General features: G+C 41.3%; 1 protein-coding gene across 3 annotated transcripts; it reads right to left on the reverse strand.

Annotated features, from left to right (window-relative positions):
* Window positions 1-306: 306 nt before the first annotated feature.
* On the reverse strand, window positions 307-18,810 carry spock3 (SPARC (osteonectin), cwcv and kazal like domains proteoglycan 3). 3 transcript variants are annotated; one of them, XM_061059689.1, is made up of 11 exons: window positions 18,654-18,810; window positions 18,351-18,473; window positions 8,702-8,741; window positions 6,454-6,562; window positions 5,527-5,635; window positions 5,254-5,362; window positions 4,855-4,968; window positions 4,504-4,725; window positions 3,439-3,501; window positions 3,190-3,327; window positions 307-2,672 (listed from the first exon to the last, which is right to left on the reverse strand). In XM_061059689.1, exons 2-11 carry the CDS (start codon window positions 18,471-18,473, stop codon window positions 2,515-2,517), a joined length of 1,185 nt encoding a protein of 394 aa, XP_060915672.1. In that variant the 5' UTR covers window positions 18,654-18,810; the 3' UTR covers window positions 307-2,514. The 3 variants fall into 3 exon arrangements, with proteins under 3 accessions (XP_060915672.1, XP_060915653.1, XP_060915663.1); XM_061059670.1 differs by having other exon boundaries at window positions 18,351-18,531; window positions 18,654-18,745; XM_061059680.1 differs by lacking the exon at window positions 18,654-18,810 and having other exon boundaries at window positions 18,351-18,629.
* Between the last annotated feature and the right edge of the window lie 300 nt (window positions 18,811-19,110).

The following is a 19,110-nucleotide window of genomic DNA, read 5'->3' on the forward strand; positions in this document are numbered from 1 at the left end:
CATTTCACCTAAACTCACCACACCCCTCAGGTGCACACTTTAAAATAGGACAAAGATCATGAAGTACCGACTGAAACGTGGGTTTTTAAGTTCCTGTGTTCACATTAAATTAAACATGTGCAATATGTACAGCACAAAACCGCCGCCCCACGTCTGCCTTTTTACCTAAATAAGCACGTCAAACGAGAAGCGAAAACGCCGAACATGGAACAGAAACTCCCATCACGAGGAAACACGAGGTTTGCACCTTACAGTCACGTCTGTGGTCTAAAGAACACTCGAGACATATACGCTGTCAAGCAAAACCTTGGTCAATATAGCTTTTATTTCAGCAAATCATACATACACTGTAAAAAAATGCATCTGTATCGTAACCTTAAAACACTATCAGAGCTGTGATGACAGTGTGATTGGTTGAGAGTGGCTACAGTGTCTGAGGTCTTCAAATGATTTGCATGTCATCACGCTCATGAAAACAGCACACTTTAAAGACTGAAATGTTTCCCAGTTTCTAAAAAGTGAAAAGAAACTCAAAGTTAAAAGGAATGATGTGAGCAAAAAAAGAGAAAAATAACCTACAGGACAGTTAGATGGCACTTTGCAAGTCTTAAAATGGAATTTCAACTAATGTTTGATTTAAAAAAAAAAAAAAAAAAATGAAGCCCGACGGCAGATTGATTATTGAAAAATTAACATAGTTGCTCAGCAAATCCCAGGTCTGCATAAACAGTCACAGGGCTCAGCAGGAATACACAAATCTGGGACTCTTACAGATATACACTATAAGTAGATAGAGCAGATCAAGTACAAATGAAGCTTTTAAAAACAAAGAAAAAGCAAAACACTGTAAGATGATCCTTTTTTTTTTTTTTCAATATATAAAGCTGTCTAAACCAAAGCTTCCTCTAGCCGGTGCTCTAATATATAAACCATTTTCGAATCCAGCAGAATGTTATAAGTGTTGTTTATGCCTTAACTGTTAAGTATAACTGTGCTTCTCTACATTCTAGCTATCCTATGTCACAAATCAAAATATCTGAAACATGGCCTATGTCACAAGACCGAAAAAACACAAGCCATACCAAAAACCCGAATGGTATGTTAGCTTAACAGCAAAGCCGCTCTTATGCAGTGTTAGCTTACGTCGGTCCAGTTAGCATGCTTCTCCTACTATCACCGCCCATCTCTCCTTACCAATAAAAGGCACACCTTACCCATCATCCCCCCCCCGTCAGACATTTTCAACAGGTCTGCATGGCTCTGTGGATTTTAATTACTGTGCAAGAGATTTATTCAGTTACATGGCGAGCCTAAGACTCAATGCAGACATTTCTAAAACACACCCAAACTAACTTTTGTTGGAGTGGGTGTTTGCGACGTGAGCTGTGACAACGCTTAAAAAAAAAAAAAGAAAAAAAGGCCGGTAAACATTTCCATCACACAGATTTGTGGCTCACGCAGAGCAAAAACACAATGCAAGCGACGTTTCATCTGTAAAACCTCTTAAGAAATGTTACTTCTTTTTTTTTTTTTTTTAACCCTCCAGCTTTGTTATATGTTGAGTTCCAGAAAGGTTTAGCCTCTGGTTTCTACAGACTGAAGCAACATCAAGTAGCATTAGTAATGCTACGACAAATCTGTTTCATCTTCTCTATTCATCCAACAATGGATTAGAAAAAAATAGATCATATTCCCCCCCCCCCAACACCACCGGCCAAGCAGTAATTGTCTTTCCTTTGTTGCTAAGCCTTAGAGATAATTTAACTTGAATTGTATCCCAGTGAAAACAGCGAGCATGCCGGTTCTGATTGTTATCCAACTCACTGCTTTTTTTTTGTTTGTTGTTGTTGCCTTGATTCTCCTAATGAAGCATGTCTAACTCTTATCTTGTTTTTCCACACAGTTACAGTCACAGTTACAAATCAAGATGAAAAGAAACCTAAAGAGTGCAATATTCTCTTATCTACATCTTCAACATCCCACCTATACACAGGAACATTTGATAAGGAGCAAAAAAAGGAAGGGCGGGGGGGGGGGGGGGGGGTGTTGGAGGAAGAGGATGAAGGATAAAGGAATGAAGAAGGAGGAGGAAATCTCTTTAAACATGGCGCCTCAGGCATCAACACGCTCAGGCATCAGAGTGCAGCACAAGGACAGGACACACCAAAACATGGACTGTCCAATGAGGGGAGAGGTCTTCGCACACATGACCAAATCCAAAGCACTGGATTGGCTGTTGAAAAGTCCTTATAAGTTCTCTGGTTGGCTGACACACAAGTGAACAAGTGCCATTAACCAATCACATTTTATACTTAGAGAGGAAGAGAAATCATAAACATTTGCCTGGAATATCGTTTTTTTTTTTAAAGTTATTTTTTTACTAATGAACAAACAATACACAGAGAGTAGTCCGTAGGCTGTTAGTACGATTAAGTATCTGCCCGGGGAGTCACCTAGAAACGTGCAGTTTGACCAAACAAACAGTTTTTTCTTTTTTTCTTTTCTCTTGCAAAATTACGACAGATATTCGTCGTTGTCGGCATCGTAGTCCTCGTCTTCGTCGTCCTCGTCGTCCATCCCTGCCTGGTCGTTGAGCACAAACGAATCTTCATCGTCATCCGTGAACAGCGAGTCCCCGCTGCCGAGGTCTCCGGAAGATTCCAAAATGACGCCTGGAAACATGAGAAAGAAAAACAAACAATTAAATTAAAGGTTTCAGAAAACAGCACGCTAACATAATAAGTGACACCGCTTTCATGTTTTAAAAGGACATATGAGCGTTCTTCCAGCAGCCGGTTAGCCTAGCTTAGCATAAAGCAACCTGGCATTGATCCAGGATGATACTGTACCTTTAGGAATATTTTTTGATGGAGTTAAAACAACAATAAATGTGCCGGTGGAGGTAAATCAGACTTCTAAAGTTAAAAAAATATAACCTTTGCAGAAAGTCAACTTTTATTTTTCCAGGACTTGTATTAAGGTAAGCTAACTAGCTGCAGGTCATAGCTTAAAATTAAGAGGGGAAAAAAGGTAAGTGGCATCAAGAATGTGCCTTGAAAAGCAAGAAAATTCACCTATTTCCTCCTGAGTTGATGCTAATATCTAAGGATAACACCCTCTATGATGCAAATCAACTATGTGTTCTCTTGTACAGAAACACACCCTGTTCTCCTCAAGAGTTTTGCTTACCACAGTTTGCAGGACCGTGTGTGCGTGAGCCGGCCACCTCGTTGCCATAGTGATCCACACACCAGCACTGGCCACTGCTGCTGTGACACTGATGGGACCTGTAGTAACCGTCCTCATCACAGGATGGCAGATACTGACCTATAGATACAAACAAAAACACACAGAAACATTCAGTGAAGGAGGGAAACACACGGTGTGTTTATGTGTGTGTGTTTGTTGTGAGCGTGTGTGTGTGTGTGTGTGTCTCACCGAGCAGTTTCTTCCCTGCTTGCTTTCTACTGATACCGGAGAGCTCTGCTTTACATGGGGAGTCTGAAAAGAAGAGACAAGGGACCGTGGTCAGAAAATGCAGAAGTCTGCTTTCTTGTGAATGTTTGCTTCTGTTTGTGTGCGTTTTGCTTCATTTCTGCATTTTGCCTCTTTTTTCTTTGTGATGTTTGTCATCCCGCTGTCTATGCTATAACAAAAAGAAAGGTCTCATCTGTCAATGCAGCTTCTTTATGACCAAAAACTGCTGCGACTGCTACATACTGTATTTTATTGTGTTTGTTTAAAACTATAATCTTCTATTCTGCATATGATAAACGGGCTGTTTCGACTGAACAAAAGGTGACTTTTATTTCTTTCTGCAGAAGTTGGATCATAACACAAGAAAAGGTTCTTGTTTATTACAATGAGAGTCCTGATTTTTGAGTGTTAGCCATCTTTTCTGATGGTTTTGAATAAAACTGTACACACCAAATCTTACTCGGGATTTGTTAACGTTGCACAAGTTACCGTTTCTCGTCACACAGAAAAGCTGTGTCAGGGCAAAACTACTAAACATGTCTAGTAGGTCATGAAAAGTGATTTTGTTTGTATGCATCGGGTGTCCTTAGGGATTTGGTTTGGCAGTCTCCTGTGTAATGTTGCCTTTCTCATTAATATAAGAATTTAATATGATAGGATACAATACGATATACGAATCAGTACACAATGCTTTGACACGCTACGATATGATACGATACAATACACTTTATTGTCCCCTTGGGGATTTTGCATAAGAGCTGCATAAAACACAACATAAATAAGAGATGAGTATGACCCCATGACACTATTGCACACGACTATCAGCATGAGAGACATTGCCATACTGATTGTGAGCAGGGCAATGCCACCACATTCAAAATGAATTAAGTATCATATTGAAATCATAAAGTGTGTATGGGTTTTATCAAAAGATATAGAGCCCACCGCTTGATAATGTCTGTATTTGCATGTATAACTTGGTGTGAAGTGTTTTTATTTGCATGCGAGTCCATGGTGACGGCGTACCTGTGAACCTCTGGAAGCACGTGCACCACTCGGAGCCGGTGATAACTTTGTCTGTGTGCGTATCGCAGGATTGAAAGAAAGCATCGGAGCATGGCTCGTTCCTGTCCAGGTAGAGGCTCTTGATCTCTGATTGGTCCAGCTGGAGGTCAAAGTTTGTGTCCAGACGGGAGAACATCCAGCCCAGAGGGTCCTTACAGATGGGTGAAGCCCCGACCTCGAACTCTGCGAGGAGGAGAACGTTTTTTTTTTGTTTTTTTTGTTGAAAAGTTTGAGAAGTTAGGTGCAGCCAGGTACGAGTTAGATAATGCGTGACAAAATGCATTTGTGATTTATTAATGCCCTGTGACTCACTGTTCTTCTCCGGCTTCTGGATCTTGACTCTCTTGTGGTCGCCGTTTTCGTGCAGCACTCTGAACCAGTCCCTCAGACGACTCACCACCTCCTTCAGGTCAGACTCACTGCACACTGAGGAACAATAACATTAACTCTTAATGATGATGAAAGGATGCTTTATTGCCCCCCCCCCCCCCCCCCCTTATCCCCTGTGGAAACCAAAAGTCAGATTCAGCAGCCCTGAAAGTTGCAGGAATCCAGTACCAGGGGGGCTTTAGTTTTGTCAGGAGGGGGGGGGGGCTTTAACAAGGGCTCTGACGCCCTGAAAGACCTTTTAATTAAGCAGAATTTACTGTTTTCTTCTGGAAAGTATCCCAGCTTGCAGTGTGTGCAGCCATGTGTGCAGCCCCCGCGTACCTTTCTTCTCTGCAGAGCTTGGTTCAGGCTGAGCGGGGCAAGGACACATGCCAGGACACTTCACGGCGATCTTCTTTCCTGTGATGCACGCCTGGTAGTCCAACTTACACTGAGCGACAGAGACAGACGAGGAAGTAAAACCAGGATGTGAGTCTTATCAGGAGGAAATGTGACTGTAAGGTGCTCAGATGTGTCTATTATTATTATCATGGGTGAGAGATGTGTGTGTGTGTGTGTGTGTGTGTGTGTGTGTGTGTGCGTGTGTGTTGGTACCTTGGTGGAGTAGCTGTGTCCATCTGTGCCACAAACTGGAGAGGGGTGAACCACAGGGCAGGGTTTGCACTTTGATCCCGGGCTCTGGTACAAACTGGCATCTTTAAAACTAGAGAGGAGATTCAACAGACTGAGTTTGCACACACTTAAACAACAGAGGAAAATATTTCAAATGAAAACCTTGTTATGAAAACCTAAACGAAATCCTACACAATGATAGAAAACAAAGAAAAAGAAAAAGGAAGGTTTTGTGCAATGGTTGTCGGTCTGTAGTCAAATTTGAGGGGTGGGGTATACACTGCACTTTGCATAGTATTGTTTTCTAAGCATTTAGATTCAACGCTGTTTTCTCTCTCTCTCTCCTTTTTTTTTTTTTTACATCATTTTCATGAAACGAGAGGATTAGGATTTATGTGTGATTATTTTCTGTTTTCTTTCTTTGTTGCTGGAATTGTGTTGCTCCTGTCAGAATGGGAATTGAGGTCAGTATGGCGTTTTACTGTCCTCTGTCCAGTCTGCAGTCTACCAGACAGACACACGCACACAACACACACACACACAACACACACACACACACAAACACACACACACTCACACAAAGCCCATTCATATCATTTGGCAGGACTTTCGTGTCCGTTGTAAGGCAGTGCCAATGCTGGGGTAATTGGACTAAAAAGTAATGTCACACAACAGTCACAAGAGAGCCGGGGCAACCAGTAAGTACACCAGCTGGCTGGGGGGGGGGGGGGGGGCAGAAAAAAAACAAGACTAGAAAGGAAAGACAGAGTTTTGATTTGCTGGTAATCCACTCTTATTTTATGTTTGATTTCAGGCTTTGTCATGAAAAACATGCAACTGATTGCAAGTTTGAGGGCCAACCTTGAAACTAATGCCCAATTAAAGGAGCAAGTGTGTGTGTGTTGTTACCTAACTCTCCTCTGGCTGACACAGGCGGCAGTCCTCGAGTCTTCAGCCACACACACCTTGTGGCGGCTGCATTTGATCTTAAGACAGGGGTCTTTTGCCGGATCAAGGGCTAAAACACACACACACACACACACACACACACACACACACACACACACACACACACACACACACACACACACACACAAAAGAGATAAAAAGTCAGAAATATGCGATTAGTATTTGTCCAACCGCATCACAGCCTCTCTATTTTTAACTTGAAAGGACAATCGCTTTAGCACAGAGAAATCATCCAAGGTTACATTTCACTGATGTTCTTTGAAATCCTTGATCAATAAAAGTTGTGATAGATTTTTGTGTGTGTGTGTGTGTGTGTGTGTGTGTGTGTGTGTGTGTTAAATCCAGCAACCCTCTCTTCAGTAACTGGCAATGTCTCTCTCACGCTGAACTCAAAGCTGTAATACCGTTAAGTACACTTACAGCTAAAAACAGATGGAACTGGTTTTAAAGGCTACTTCTGGCCTTACATCATCCTGTGTTCTCTCACCCAGAGCCTCAAACTGATCCCGGATCAGATATCACAGCTGACGACCGTATTAGGCTTTAAAGACCAGTGCTGACTTTAGATCTGAGGGTTCAGATCTTTGTCGGTTGAGACAAGCTGACGCTTTCTGACCGCTTGTCAGCCGTCAAGAGTTGAAGCTGTGCGCCGGGTCTGAGGCCGTCAGCTGATCTGGGAACAGTTTGCGAATGACCTCTGCTCTAAAGAACCTTACCGTAATCTGTGAACAGCTTTGGCAGATTATCCTGCCTCCATCCTCCAACGCACTGTCTAATGCCATTGTTTCATTGACATGTGTGTGTTTGGGGGCAGTTGTGTGTGTAATGTGTGTGTGTTTGAGGATACAGTGAGAGTGAATGTGTGCGTGTCCTTATGTGCCTGGACGTGTGTAAGGGCTTATCACTGTCTCTGACACGATGGAAAAACCTGATGACTTTTCTTTAAGTAGATTTGAACTGGTTTGTGTGGTGAAAACATTGAAGGACTGCTTGGAAATAACCCAATTTATACAAATGCACATCTGACATATCAACAGTTATAGTGTTGAAAATGTCTAAATCAGACCTAAGAAAGTCCTCACATGTCCACCAGCCTTTCCTTAATGCTGCAAATCCTGTTAGCTAATGAGCGAGTCAGGTGTATATTGGTTACCAATGTTTAGATCAACAAATTGTTTCAACGGTCTTAGTTGGTGGAAAAGACTGAATTGATCAGTTAAACATGGCAGTATAAGAAGGGTTAATCTAATGTAATTATGCACAGAGCTGTTACCTCAGCGAGGTTTTTGATTGCTCCTTGATTGATTGTTTGTCTGTTCCGCCCCGTTTACATGAACAGTGTTGGCACGAGCATAAGTTTGGGTAATCACATTACAAGCAGACAGCCCTAAGTACAGGTGTGAATGGATGTAACACACGTCACACAGGGAATGAGACTATCTACAGTGCTTTTAGGGGGTTTGTTTATTTGTTTTTAGCAGGACATTTAAAACACAACCAAACTAATGGAACATGTTTATTTTACCTCAAATGTATATTCATCTTTGGTTTGTTGGATTGATGGGAGTCTGTTATGAAGGGAACTTTTCCTGCTGTTTGTTTTCTTTACTTTTTTTTTTTACAAAATTGGTCTCCACCCTTATTACTATTCTGATTAACTAATCATCTGGTTTGTATTTAAGGAGCTGATGGTGTGCTGAGGACTGAGACCGTTTGGGGCGCCATGCGTGGGGTTGTTACCCAACTTTTTGATGACTTGCCTTGTTTTTTAAATTTCCATGATGAAATAGTCAATTTAATAAAGGCTTTTTACTTTTTTTTCCAGAAGAGAGCATTGGTTTTAACATCTATTTGAGTTCCATGTGCTTGTGTTTGAATGATGTCTTTATATAGATGTTTTCTTCTTGGGGGTGTGGCCCACAATTTTCAGAAACTATCCCCTGAAGAAGACCTCTGGATGGAATTTTGTAGTTTAATACATTTTCTTGTAGCGTTGAGGTAGTGTTCAAACATTTATCCCTTTTATGGCTGCAATAAATAAAATACCAAATTCCGGGTTTGTTGTGTTTTTTTTTGAAGCAGTATGTTTTTTTTCTGTTTCCTGTCTTGTGTTTCTTCTTTGTTTATTTGATCACAAAGCCAACTGCACAAACACTCGAGGCTTTCTTCCTCACACACACTCACCCACCTTGATCGAAGGGCTTGGATGGAGTCCATGTTCCAGGCTCCTGAAAACAAGATAAACCAATGAAAAAGATTACAAAATAATATTCATATGTCATCCAGAGTGTAATACGTGACAGATGAAGCAGTCGTACAAACCTCCACTTCCTTTAGGAGAAAGCATGGTAAGGAGAGAAAAGTTCAGTTTGGTTACATTTCTCTTTTTTGGAAACGTTGCTGAATTAAATAAACTGATGGAAATCAAGGTAACATGCACCAATACACCATCAAATCCAAATAACATGGAGTAAGCAGTAATGAAGATGAAGAATGAGATAGGGTTGATGTTATGACTGATTTACGCTGCGTGCATAAAAAAGGCCCCCTGTGTTGCGTTCTTCTCATTGTACCTCCATATACTGTAGCTCTTAATGGAAACATGTAAGCGGAAAAAAAACACATCAGCATGAACAGCTCGAAGATATCAAAGGAATATTTACGTTTATTTTTCGCTCTAAAAAAAAAAAAACATGAACTGTAATCAGAGACATCAGGCTTTCTGAATGAGGGTGAGCTGGAGACTCTTAGGAAGGTGAAGATGGGTTTAATGTCAGCCTTATGTTCTAAAATACCCCTTCTTTGCTGAATTTAGAGAACAGCCTCTTTGCAGTGCATAGCAGAGGAGAAACACATAAATAAGCTTTTGTGGAAACTTTAATCTGCATCTGATTGACTTAATCCACCACCAGGGGGCTCTTAATCAAAACAATAACAAAATCTGACGTCGAGACCCCCAGCCCCAATAAAAATGAAGTCTGCGTTAACCGTAGTCAAGACAAACGGGCGAAACCGACCCGAGGAGAAGAGAAAATGTTTACCGACGATGTATCCAAGTTTCATTTACATGACGTTTTTTTTATCACAGCAGCACATACAGCGACAGTACGGCAGCTTTCAGTAGACGTTCACACTTTCTTAGGCAGCGGTCTTTGACGAAATATCTGGTGTTTCCATGGCAACAATAAACATGTCTGTTATGGTGGCATCCACGAAAGAGCAGGGCTGTTATAAACTATAAAATTCTGGATTTATCTGGATTTGATAACTGTTGGAAATATTTGCGCTAATTTAAGTACTCAACAAAAAAAAAAATATATATATAAGATAGGTTGCGATTAAATTTAGTGTAAAAATTCTACAGACACACACACACACACACACACACACACACACACACAAAACATAAAACATACAGACGGATAACAAACTAACTTAATCAGAGGCTGAATCATCAACCACTGAAATGAGAGGCTTCATGGTAGAATAAAAAAACAAGGAGCTAAGGAGAATATTTTAAAGCGTTATGTAAAGACCGCCTTAGAAAGCGTAAAATAAAGAAATGCAAATGTTAATTATTTTTCCACAACAAGAAAGTGTTTTGACAGTCAAACTGAAGACTCCGTTGCCTAGCTTCATGTGCTTCAACCGTCTAAATAAGGAGCGCACAGAGGTGAGTGATTTGCTGGCTTTTATTAGAAGGCCAAGAGGGAGACACACCCAAGGGTGCTGGCCTGTGATGCAAACGTAAAAGGAGCTTAAGAAACAGCGAGCGTGTGTGTGTGTGCGTGTGTTCTGACTAGTTCTGACTCGGTTTGGTTCTTTCAAACCCAACACTCTCTCATTTAGATACTGTGCAGTAGCTTGCTTTATTTATGTTACATCAACATTCATTTACTAGTTTACAAGATGATCCTTGTTGTCAAAATACTAATTCAAAGTGCACACACATGGCTTTAGCATCTTCATTATGTAGCTCAGGAAATATTGTCCCTCTGTCTTTTGATGTGACGCGCCAGAACAAAAAGGAAGGAGGGGGGAAAGAGAGAGAGAAACAAAATGTTATCAGCAAAAATCCCACGGTGTATCTCTCCAGAGGAAAACGTCTGAACCACCCGGTGAGAGCTTTAATTTTTATAATTGTTCACTATAATACTGTTCAAATGTTCATGTACAGGATGTATCAGATTTAGTGAGTGACAATGTTTACATCTTATTTTTGGTCATTTTGGACATAGTTACATCACATAAATACATGAAATATGCTGTTTCCTTTCTGCCTGTTTAGTGTTCCCCTCAGCTGATTGGCTTAGTTTGATAAATGTGTCATTTTCTCTTCGTCTGGTTTGTCAGACATTCTTGTTTTTAAGTTGCAGTTTCAATAACATTTCCTGTATCGTCAACCGCAGAGGAAACAAATACAATGACAAGATTGCTGACCTGTATTTCGTCACATTGATGCGTGTTTATGTTTGACTCAATTGTTACTGAACTCATACCAGAGTTTGAATCTTACAGATATGATTCTAGTAAAGATCAAGTGATATTGATTGATTGAGGTTCACTGATTGTCAAAATCAGGGCGGATATCGATGTTTAAAACAACAATTTAGCCGAACGCTGATTTATTTAGTTTTGACCATGAAAACATATCAGAGTTTGTGTGTGCCAACAGGTGACTTCCTCTTCCTCCCGCCAAAAAAACTATTCTCTGAATCAGTAGCTAGGTGCCAGCATTAAACTGATATGACACAACGGATAAACATCAGCTTCTGACTTTGTCTTGTAACACATCATTTGCAGATTGGCTGATGTCTGTCAGCAGTGCTGACATCAGCTGCTACCGATGTTAAATCGATGCATCTGTGCATCCCTAATATTGATACCTGTTTTGATGCAGCTGCAACAGAAATACTGGCCCTATAGGCACTCCATATAAGGTCATTTCTTGTTTTATTCATAAACAAAAATTGCAAGCAATGAAGCAAACTCCTGCACACTGTATGAGTTGTGTGAATACATTGGCAATGTCTATTTATCTATCTATCTATCTTTTTTTTTTTTTTTTAAGTTTGGTACTTTTCAATACCAGCATCATTAAAACAACAGATTGATAAGTATTGAAGTATTGACATTTTTACAGCCATATCCTCAACACATCAATGCAACTCACCGAGTGTTTCACCTGTTTCAATACTCTGGATGCTTCATTAGAGAGGATGCATATGACCTGCTTTGCCGGGATATCCACAACTCAACCAGCCTGAACTGGTTCTGTATATAGACTGTATAAATAGATGAGTGAAATAACAGCTTCTTAAAAGTGAAACTTAGACAGTTTAGAGCTCCCCCTGCTGACTGGCTGCAGTACAAGTCATGAACTCAGTTTCAATAAATAAGATTTGAGCGCTATAAACAGTGGTGAAGTGCGCTGTTCTGTGAGCATAACATATCAAACACTAATACAAACGTAATTTAGCTTTCCATCGCAGTGGGTGTCTGCGTCGAAATGACAATCTGCTCTGTTTTGAATGGAACCGACTCTGCGGACCTCAGGGATCTTTAGCATTTGATTGTTGAGTTAGATTTGTGTTTTTGGTTAGTGAAAGTGGCGGGACATCAAAACCACTGCAGAGTCTAATGTGCAACTATAGCTCCAAATGACGTCACCAGCGTAATATGTCAGCGACCATCGTGAGGGTTATTTGAGCTTCACTTTTCATCAGCCATGGCTATATACGGTCAATGGTTCCATCCTAATCATCTTCAGCATGATGTTAAGATATCCATAGGTTCCACTTTATGGTTTGATTGCACATTCATTCACGTATGCGCCACATGTCCTTATAGACATCTCTTGCTACAACGTCCTTGTTATTTTGCGAAAAATATAGCTTTAACTGCCTCACTTTGTGCACTCTATGAGATGCACTCTTTCCTTTTTCCTCAGCTCTTATTATTTCTATTATTGCCGGCTCTTTCTTACCTCCTGTATTTCCACTACATGCTCTCAATAACTCATTATACCATGAATCATGCCTCTCTACTTTCTGCTCTGAAGGACAGTACTGCACTTCACTTAAACATGTGTAACATGAAGGGAATCCACATGCTGAAAGCTTTGCAGAGATAGAGCCAAAGAGAGAGGTACTTTTTGTTTCTGTACAAGACGGTTCCCCTCCAGCTCTGCAGACCATTCAGTCTGAATAATGAGAACATTGCATTATGGGGCCGAGCCCTCCGGACCAGTCAAGACAACAAAAGTGCTCGCGGTGTGATTTCATAATGGAATCAACGGATGCACGCAAAATGCACGCACACACAAAAGAACTCTGCAACACACACATACGCACATCCACATACACACACACACACACACATATGCACATGCACATCCACATACACGCAGAACTCTAAAAAACCAAACAAACTTATCACCACAACACATACTGGAGTGCCAGAATCTGTCAGCACTACCAAACATCAAATAACTGGATGAATGCACTCAACTGCACATGCATGCAACCAGCTTCCCACTTTCCAAAAACCACACACACACACACACACAAAATGAAAATAAATTGAAAGTGCGTCTAATGGCCTACTGAGTCAACACTGAACATAAGAATTCTCCAGTTTTTTATCTCTCTGTCTCATTACACCTTTATTTTTCCCTTACAGTGTTGTCGCACGTTTGCTAAAACCACAAACAAAGACAACAGTGTGCATACTGGTTTTGAGTTGTTTTACCTGTCAATAACTGCCTCCGACAACCACTTTTCTCACCTTTCCTTCCCTTTCCCGTCTCCTTGACGCCTTTCTCTCTAACTTCCTACAGCAGAAATATGTGCATGTTTTCATTGTACTGGCTCTGCTTGTCTTGCTCAAGCTTGTCGCCAGCATACACACACACACACAAATACACACTGAGGTGCTTTGAAGTGGAAAAAAAGGCCTCCAGCTCTGTACCTCCCCTGCATCATTCACCCTCCACAGCTCAAGCAACACAGGACGGACATACAGGGTTTGAAAATCACACACAGTTAGAGCGGCGGTGAGAGGAGAGGATGAAAGGTGTAATCTGTTCTGATGAGGCCGCTCAAAACAAGATTCTCTCCTATACCTAGCATTTACGCATCACTCTCATCATCATCATGCATCATTCATCGTGTTTGTCCGTACTTCTTCTTCCTCATCTTTCATCTTTACTCCCTTGCAGTGCTGAAAGCAAGCCAAGGTCCAGTACACGGAGCAGAATGTCCAAAAAAAACTGGTGGTGGCACCAGCGCAGCTCAGAGCGCTCCAGGCCCCTCCAGCCATCCTTACAGGACGTACAGTAAATCAGTGGCCAAGATCCTATCTAGTGCACTTAACAGGAGACCCACTTATGAGCCTTGCTGAAAGATGAAAGCGACAGTAGCCTACATGCCTAAAATGTAAAATTTAAATCACAGAGAAGCAGGGCCCGGCACAAACGACTAAAAAGTTGGTTTAATGGATGGTTTTGCTGCAGTCGTGCAAGAAAAAAATGTCAAATTCTCATACTGTGCTGTTTCCCTTTTTATTAGAAAGGTTATGAAAAGAGGTACAAATAACTCAAGTGTTTGACAAGACTTTTGTCTCATACTATAGTCTAATTCCCAAACGTCAGCATGAAAACAAAGTTTAATCATCAGTTTCAATTCCAATCAATCAATTCATCAATCCATCGTCACAATCTGTGTGTGGTGAAGCCTTTCTTAGTTAGCTACCAGCTAGTTTTAAGCTGTGAAGCAACAGATAATGGTATAAGGAGACTGTTGTAATCTGCTGCCAGCAATGTAAACAGTTAGCATCAGCTAGCCTATAACAGAACTAGTGAAAAAAACATTTTTAGTTGGCCATATGCTAAACTCACTCTACAAAGACTTTCTTGAAGAACCGTTGTGTTGTATCATGGCTATATGAAACTATTTTCCTCCACACCAATGCTCATCCAAGTGCCAGTAGCCTATAGCGCTCCAACACTGGTGTTCATTTCTGTTCTCAGGTTTTCAAAAGCTAACTTAGCCATGAATTCCTGGAGAAAATATTGGACTATTTTTTAAAGCATACGTCAGGAAATGTTTTTCATTCAAGGTTAGGAGTCTGATTTAGCTTACTCAAATAACATTTTGTGTTTAAATGTAAATTTAACTTTTTTATTTTGCTTTCTGTAAGAAAAAATAAAAAATAATGCTATTTAATGTATAACCAGTTTCAAAGTCCAAAAACATTGCCCAAGTGTCATAACATGCTCATGTAGTCCACTTCCTCTTTAACTTTCGATCGCACTTCTTTCTTTGGCTTTTAATTCTGTTAGCTAAGCAGCACCTGGAGTTAGCATGAGCAAAAGCAATTTCACTTTTAAAAACGTTTTTTTATTTTTAAACAGGAACTTTGCTGTCTGGTACAATCTGTTTAAATAAATGATGTGTAGCCTATATTAGTATCTTCTAGCAACATCCTCTATTGAAAAGTAGGATACATTTAAACTCTAGAGGGATGGGGTGGAAGCAGCTCCAGTTTCTCAAAACATACATTTTGAGGGTGTAAAAGAGCAGACCGATCTTTTTCTTCTCACAAGGGTCACGTATACTTCTGCCTGTTACCTTGCAGTCCTACATCCCTGTAACCATCGTCTTTATGTATCTCATTGGACCAGCTGATATATACTGTACATGTTTACAGGCAGTGCAGCATGTTTCAAACTGCTGACACCATTTAATGCAAACCGGCCCCTCCAGCTGTGACCTCTATATGCACAGTGTGACTCTGTGACAGTATCGAGATGCATGCATGTGTGCCATTAGGTGTGACCATATTAATCAGTCTGGCGTACACTTCTAACTACAGTACAATAAATATTGAGCTCTTATTATAGATACACATATTGATTTACTTTGATAAGACTGCAGACACAATCTTATTTCAACCAAATAATTTCTAATTTAATTGCAATAATGTCAAGCTACTTTTTAAATGCTCATGCCAATTTCATTTACGTACCATATTTTATGGCAAAAAGTGTGTGTTTTTATTCTTTCTATAGCAGTGGAAACGTCCAATAGGGAAAAAAATATGAAAACAGAATGGTAAGTAAGTTACCAAGACTGTCCTCTGTCTCTGCTTTGTTTTATTGTTTTGTAGAATACCTTTGCACATTGTGCCCTCAAGTCTCTATAAGATCTCACAGAGACAAACAGACAATCTGGGACACACAGCACCAAAACAGGAAATGAAATGCACGCACCTCTATCTCTAATGCCTGAGCCTCAAGGTTAAAACTCAGACATGAACGCACACAGGGCCGTCAGCTTACTGCCACTCACTCCACTGTGCCTCATCTATCTATCTATCCTTTCCCTCTTTCTTTCTCTCTAAATAGAACAGCACATGGCCAATCACATCTGCTCTCTGGCATTTGGTCCTGACACTCTATTTGCATAATCCAAATCCTGCTCAACAGTTGAACCTGAGGTGTATCACATGTGACCACCTGAGCCGGCAGGTTCCCGCAGCCTAAATGTGACGGGGGAAGGCAGAGAGGAGTAAGAGATAGGAAAAGGCTGTTGCGTATATAAAAACATGAAAAAGAAAGTATTAAGAAGGAGGCACTTGCCATAAACTTCGAGAGAAAGGTACTCCTTGCTTTCTGTTCTCTCTGGCACCAAATACAACAAGGGTTGTACGGCTCATTAATGCTGGTGTGTGAGAGCCAAGTGTATTTTCTCTGGTGCGTTGTTGTTCTTCTAGCAGTGCGGTCAAAGCAAAAAAAAAGCCTGTTTCTCATAATTAATGTGTGTGCCCTTATATGTTCATAAAAGCTTCTTTTTGTTGTGTGTCTGCTTGTGTGCGTGTGAATGAGTGCAAGCAGTAGTGTGTACAAATCACTTCTGCTTGTGTGGGTCCATTTACTGCAAACTATGCTTCGAGGCAAGATATCATCCAACCACACACGATCCATCTGAAACTAAGATACATATTTTTTTTTAAATACTTTTTACATTGAGTAGAATTTTAAGGAATCAATCTGCAGACAATATCTGCTGCTTATTATCTGTCATTAATAGGGCCACACTACTGAAGAAATAAACATTTTTCTTGACATATTTTGATGGATAATTTCTAGCGAATGATGGGTGTGCAGGTAAAGAGCATAAAAACATTCTATGAAGATCTCGCGGGGAGCCTGATATCATATCATTTCACGCATCTATCAATAGCGACCACACAGCCAAACAAACAGTTGACTGTCAAAGAAACAGCTGGCCTCACTGAACAATCTAAAACGAATAAAAAAAAACAAAGTAATTCAATGTATTCGGGCGCACCTGCTTGGCTGTGTCACATCTGGAGGAACGGTTTGTTATGCAGGGAAAAGGGGTCGAGTCAGATGGTCTTTGCGGGTTCAAATCAGACTTGAAAAATGTGCAAGTGTTTCATTATCACATCCATTACTACCTTATTCTGTATCTGTCTGCGCGTGCATATGGCCTCACTGCTGACTGTAAAAAGATGACAACTTTAGGCCTGCACCTATTGGTTTGCTCAATGTCATTATCCACAGTCTGAAGTGTTGTTATTGAATCTTTTTTTTTTTTGTCCTAGCAAACTGGCTTAAACAGAGATTTTATTTACCGTCATAAATGACAAAGCTGCAAATCCATCTAACCAACAAGTTTCACATTCACAACTCATGCAGCTCAAACTTCCATGGTGAAGTTACGAACTTTAAGACTGAAGCTTTGTAAACCTAGTCCTGACCAAACTGAGCCGACTGTCCCTGTTGTTATGTTTACTTTCCTGCTCCATGGACAGGTGGCAGGTGCTCTGGAGGAGGAAGGGAGGGACTGTGCTGTCCATCAGGACTTGGCTCCAACCATTCAATTTATAGCACATTCGGTTCCTCACCCAATCAGCTTGGATCGAGGGTTTTGGTCTCCAGGAACCTGCCACGCGTGATCATCAGTCAAGATTGAAGGCTTTGCTGCAGCCACTCAGGGCTTAAGCCTCGTGAGCTGGCTGGCCTTGCACGGTCGGTAGTCTATGTGCCATGAACACCAGGAGCCGGCAGCATTACTCACCTTATATAAACATGTCAGTCAGGGTAATGGTGGCTGACAGCACCAAGACACTCAGCAGCAGCCTAATGAAGCAGATCAGTACCAACAATCAATGCTACAAAATGTTCCTTTAATATCCTTACAGGATGTTTACACTGCCCGTGCTCTACTTTGTGCCCTTTGTATCTGTGTTACATGCTGATGCTTTTTTTTTTACATTACGATTGTAGGCCTGTTTCCTTTTTTATAACACACACACAAGATCAGAGAATGCGTAAAATTACTTCCACGTGATGACCATCCTCTGGTTTCCTAACATCACCCCGTGTAAGGTTGTTATTCCTTTAAAAAACAACAACTACATCCTCCAGGTTTCCCTGCTGCGGACTGCCTCCCTCACACCTGCCCATAATTAGGCCTCATTTTCGGGTACTCAGTGTTGCCTCTGTGGCGATGTGCGTTCGTGTGTTTCTCAGAGGCCTTGTAGCTCTCTCCATGCTATCGCTAAAACACACTCGCAGGAAAGGATCATCGCAGCCTCGTTAGTGTATTTACTGTCTCTGTGGATCTGGAGACAAACCTGTGACAAACACCACAACACAACGGGCCCCGTGACGCGTCGCTTGGACACAGCGAGAAAACGAGGAGCGCATGATCACAAGCCAATGAGGGGTGGCTATAGGGGAGAGCAAAGGAAGGGGGGGCTGTAAATGAGATAATGAGGAGGGAAAGGGAGCTAATAATATGACTTACATCTCTGAATTTATCCCATCTTCCGGCGAGCCACTTATCATCCAAAAAATTGCCGCTGTCGGAGCGAGCGGAGACGTGTCCAAAGGCGACGGCGCACACACACAGCAAGGCGACGCTCAGCATCTGCGGACACACAACAACAGCACGGAGAGAGGAGGACATCAGAGCGGGCTGGAGGACACTGCATGTGTGTTAAAAAAAAAAACAGGCAGTTTAATCGGAATTCACGCTAATAAAGAATGCTAATCGACAGCGCTGAGTGTTATCACGCGGGGGTGTTTTTTTTTTTTCTCTCCCTCCTACCTTGTCGCATCAACCGCTCTCCAGACTGTTTGTGCTCTCTGCCGTTTTCTGTCACTAGTAATAGCAGCGCTCTCTCTCTCTCTCTCTCTCTCTCTCTCTCTCCGCACCGGCTGTCTATGCGCAGCAGAAAGTGGGAACGCGCATGGCACCGTGCGCGCGCCTTCCTCTTCTCTCCTCAGTGCGGAGGAAAGAGTCATGATGGCTCACTGTGAGCTGACTATCAGGCCACCGCCAAAGTGTCCCACACTGATTACCTTTTATGACAAATAACATACATTGCCATGAAGGTTGATAGAGTCACATGACGGCAAAAACACACAACCTTGCAAATCCAATTCAAAGATATAGTTTCTTTGTCAAAATGAATGTGTTTGTGTGTGTGTGTGTGTGTGTGTGTGTGTGTGTGTGTGTGTGTGTGTGTGTGTGTGTGTGTGTGTTTTATTTGTCACACTTTCTG

This window comes from Labrus mixtus, chromosome 2 (genome assembly GCF_963584025.1).
Source record: "Labrus mixtus chromosome 2, fLabMix1.1, whole genome shotgun sequence".
In the NCBI taxonomy this organism is placed as follows: Eukaryota; Metazoa; Chordata; class Actinopteri; order Labriformes; family Labridae; genus Labrus; species Labrus mixtus.

Bases quoted from the DNA above. Each gene is read 5' to 3' on its own strand.
- spock3 (XM_061059670.1), bottom strand. From the start codon at position 18,512: ATGTCCTCCTCTCTCCGTGCTGTTGTTGTGTGTCCGCAGATGCTGAGC. The intron at 8,742-18,350 runs GTAAGTCATATT...TCTTGTTTTCAG, and splicing joins GATGGGATAAATTCAGAGAT to GAGCCTGGAACATGGACTCC. The intron at 5,363-5,526 runs GTACCAACACAC...TCTGTCGCTCAG, and splicing joins GACACAGCTACTCCACCAAG to TGTAAGTTGGACTACCAGGC.